The sequence below is a fragment of the Mandrillus leucophaeus genome, unplaced genomic scaffold (assembly GCF_000951045.1).
Source record: "Mandrillus leucophaeus isolate KB7577 unplaced genomic scaffold, Mleu.le_1.0 Scaffold295, whole genome shotgun sequence".
In the NCBI taxonomy this organism is placed as follows: domain Eukaryota; kingdom Metazoa; phylum Chordata; class Mammalia; order Primates; family Cercopithecidae; genus Mandrillus; species Mandrillus leucophaeus.
The window spans coordinates 347,575-351,509 of NW_012103087.1; the positions used below are offsets into that span (position 1 = coordinate 347,575).

The 3,935-nt window shown below is 49.5% G+C and overlaps 1 protein-coding gene across 1 annotated transcript in view; it reads right to left on the minus strand.

The window, feature by feature from the left end:
• Nucleotides 1-389: 389 nt before the first annotated feature.
• The window catches only part of YEATS2 (YEATS domain containing 2), a 133,597-nt gene continuing 130,051 nt past the window's right edge, over nucleotides 390-3,935 (minus strand). The window contains exons 27-28 of the mRNA XM_011986167.1: nucleotides 2,742-2,815; nucleotides 390-1,432 (exon numbers count right to left, since the gene is read on the minus strand). Of these exons, the coding sequence (XP_011841557.1) occupies nucleotides 1,324-1,432; nucleotides 2,742-2,815 (183 nt within the window). The 3' untranslated portion in view covers nucleotides 390-1,323. The remainder of the gene's footprint in view (nucleotides 1,433-2,741; nucleotides 2,816-3,935) is intronic.

A 3,935-nucleotide genomic window follows, 5' to 3' on the forward strand; every position in this document is an offset into this window, starting at 1 on the left:
TGAGCACACTCAGGGAGAAGGGCCTGAGGCACACGGCCTGGCCCGGGGCCTTTACAAAGACTGCAGAAACATTGGCTGACAAATGGTTGCCGATTCTTCTTGAGCAGAACAGGAAACAGATTTCTGACTGAGCATGTGTTCTCTGTTCTGCCTTCCACATAGGCCGTGTTAGGAAGTCTGAGATGGGACGCCTTCAATGGACCCGGCCACCGCTTGCCTTCCTTCTGCCTGCCTGCCACCCCCTCCCATCGAGGGGTCCTCTGCTTGTGGACACAGCCTAATCTCACTGCTTCCGGGCACTGGCATCCCTGTTTCTGGGCATGGGCAGTTACTTCTCCAACTTTAAGGCACTCACTGGTACTTCTTTTAAATACTTTTCTTCTTGGGAAAAACTCCTTAACAGAGAAGAGGATACACAACCCACGGATAGGACAGACCACCCCAGAAGAGCCTGCCGGGGGCTGTTCCCCACTGGCCACTCAGCATGGGGTCAGCAGCAGAAGTTCCTGCAGACCATGCAGATGGCATGGAGCCTGCAAGCTGCTTCACACACATGTGTAACACTGCTACGCTTCTGCCAAGTGTCCGGGGCTGGTGCGCGCTGTCTATTCCTAGCATAGTGAGAGTTTTCTTGGTTATAATCAAAGCTCTTCCCGACTCCCATTGGGGCCTCTCCGTCTCTTGCCACTGCTTTGACAATGGTTCTAGTAATGCTCCTGTGCTCAAAAAAGGAATTCTGCTCAGTCTGCCGTCTCTCAGGCCTTCCTGGTTCTTTGCTCTAGGTATGGCCTCTTCCTATAGCTGACTCACTTGGGCTCAGAATACAGCCCCTCCACACCAAGGCCAGGGAGGGGAGAGAACCACTTGCTGAAGGCTGAAGCCCAATCTTTCTTCAGGATAACTGCTGGAGCTACTGGTAACTCCAGCCCACAAGATGGTTCAAATCTCTAGCCTGCCACTCCTTTTCTATCTCCTGGGGAGGCGGGCCCAAGGAGCCCCCATGAGCACACTCAGGGAGAAGGGCCTGAGGCACATGGCCTGGCCCAAGTCTCATGGGGCCTTTACAGAGACTGCAGAAACGTTGACCGACAAAGCACGTATCCACTGACAGCCTCACTCCACACTGAGGACACAAACTCCTGTCCAATGGATTTCATCTGGAGTGGAGCATGCTGGTGGCACGCGGGAACAGGAGCGGCAATGGTTGGGTAGCCATGACATCCCGAGGCGCACTGGAAACCACCTCCTTCCCGAGCAGCAGGGTCCTCAGTTACAGCTTCGCTGCGCCTTCAAAGCCTGCTTCTCCAGGGCACCTCACTCCGCTCACTGGTCCTCATTCAATATTCCCATGTGTTTGTTTGTGAGGAAATCCAGAAAAGGAATGTTGCAAATGGCCTGGTGAATATTACTCACTGTAATTTCTTTGGGAATCCTGGTCCAAAAAACAAAGGGTGTTACCAGGTGAAATTCTCTCACACGTATCTCATCATTCATTCACTTAACTCACCACAGGGACCATCCCAGGCAGAGGCCCCCTGAAGAGGGCTCCTGAGCCACAGACATAGCTTAGGGCCACTCTGGGGGTGGGGACTGCCTTCCTAGTCATAGGCATGAGAAGGATGTCAACAAGTTGGTTGAATGATTAGGAAAAAAGATTCTGAGAACTGAGAAAAGAGAAAGAAAACAAAGTGGATGGCAGAACGGAATGACACATTTGTGAGTGAGTCTCAGCAGACCAAAAGCTGAGTCAAAGCACCACAAAACTCTGGGACTGCATTTCCCATCTCCTGGAAAGACGGGAGATGGAGTCACGCCAGGCCAGGCGTGATGTTAATCGTTCCATCAAAAGCACCCAAGTCACTCTACCCCTCCAGAACAGGGAGCACAGAGGTGAGCAGGAGCCACAGGAGGCCCCTGGCTCACTTGTGGGTCCAAGCAGGACAGCGGGCAGCAGGACCGGAACTCTTGGTTCACTTCCTTTTCTCTAAAGATGTCTATGTTGTCTGATATATTCCTGTGAAGCTTCATCTAACATTCCTCTGATTTAGGCCCTTCATGTCCTCAGGCACTTTGCTACAATTTTATAAATTTGTGACGGCCTTTAGCATAATGCAATAAAATAATATTCGTTTCCTCTGAAAGAAAAGCAGATGTGGCCTATCTACCATTCTTTCAGGGCCTAGGAAAAGACTGAAACTCAGTGTCTCAATCGAACACAATGAGAGTCAGCAAAGAGCAGTGGCAAGCCCGGGAGCCTCAGAGCCAGTGAGACCTGAGTCGGAAGTCCAGGTCGCCACTGTATCTTCTGGGAAAGCTGGGTAAGATTACCTTTCAAAGCCCGGTTTCCTGATTTTTAAAAAGGGAATAACAGTTCTGCAACGAAAAACAAGTAAGGTAATACATGCAATGCTTGGCCCTCATGTCTGACATGTAACGGACACTGTTATCTTTAATTGCAAAGCTAATATTTATTCAACCCTGTAATAAAACAGAGTCCTAGGTGTCTGTGAAGTAATGAGGAGGAGGATATAAACCTCTGAGCAAAGCTGAGTGAGCTTTCACAACTGAGGTTCTCTACAAATGACAGAGCAGACCCTTGAGTTCATCTGTCTCTAAGAGTGTCCTAAGCACTCTCTCCACCTCCTACTGGATTGATGTAAGTATAAAACACCTTCATGGGTAATTCAACTGTTAGGAAAGAGGTATAAGCCTCACACCACGGACTGCAGAGACAGTAATACCTGTTGTGAGAAGCTGTCTGGTATCCAACTGCCAAAGCCTGTCTCAGGATATCATTCACCAGCTGTTCTGTAGCCTACAATGGAAGGTGCTGTTATTCTTCAAATGGTCACCTGCTTGCTGGCAAGAAGGGACGCATCTAACCCCATCCCTTACCCCAAATGTCTGAAACAACTGCACCTAGGGATTGAAAAGTCCTTAAGAAAAAATTAAAGGTCTCAATAATAGACGATAGTGATAAAGGCCATGTTTCTGGGAAATTATGAATTGGAGTGATTTTCATTAATCAGACATTATTCTACTGATTGATTTATTTATTGAGAGACGGAGGCTCACTCTGTTCCTCAGGCTGCAGTGCAGTGGCACGATATCGGCTCACTGCAACCTCCGCCTCCTTGGTTCAAGCGATTCTCCTGCCTCAGCCTCCCAAGTAGCTTGGATTACTAGGCGAGCACCACCAAGTCCGGCTAATGTTTTATTTTTAGTAGAGATGGGGTTTCACCATGTTGGCCAGGTTGGTCTCAAACTCCTGATTTCAAGTGATCCGCCCGCCTCAGCCTCCCAAAGTGCTGAGATTACAGGCATGAGCCACCGCGCCCAGCCCTAGACATTGTATTTAAGGAAAGCAGTTGTTACCGAGGTATCCCTATTCTTGGGGAGGATCCACAAGGAAAGGAACTCCCAAGCTAGGATCAGGCTGGGGAAGGAGGCTGCGGCATTTTCATCCCCTTGCCAGGGTCAGGACAGTTGGGCTGTTTGCTGTTGTGACATGTACGGAAAATCGTAGGCTTTGTCTCTGCCACCTCCTGAAGCAACGAGCGCACTGACCACCGCCCCCCAGAATGTCTTAGGAGGCACCTGAAACCACGTGGAAAAATATCTTCAGAGTGACATGAGTACTCAGAGGAAATATAACTTAGTCCATTTAAAAGTCAGAAGGAAAAAAACAAAAAGAGAGAAGCCCAAACAAGATGAGAAATTTTTTTTTTTTTTTTTTTTTGAGCGGAGTCTCGCTCTGTCGCCCGGGCTGGAGTGCAGTGGCCGGATCTCAGCTCACTGCAAGCTCCGCCTCCCAGGTTCACGCCATTTTCCTGGGTTCATGCCATTCTCCTGCCTCAGCCTCCCGAGTAGCTGGGATTACAGGCGCCCGCCACCTCGCCCGGCTAGTTTTTTGTATTTTTTAGTAGAGACGGGGT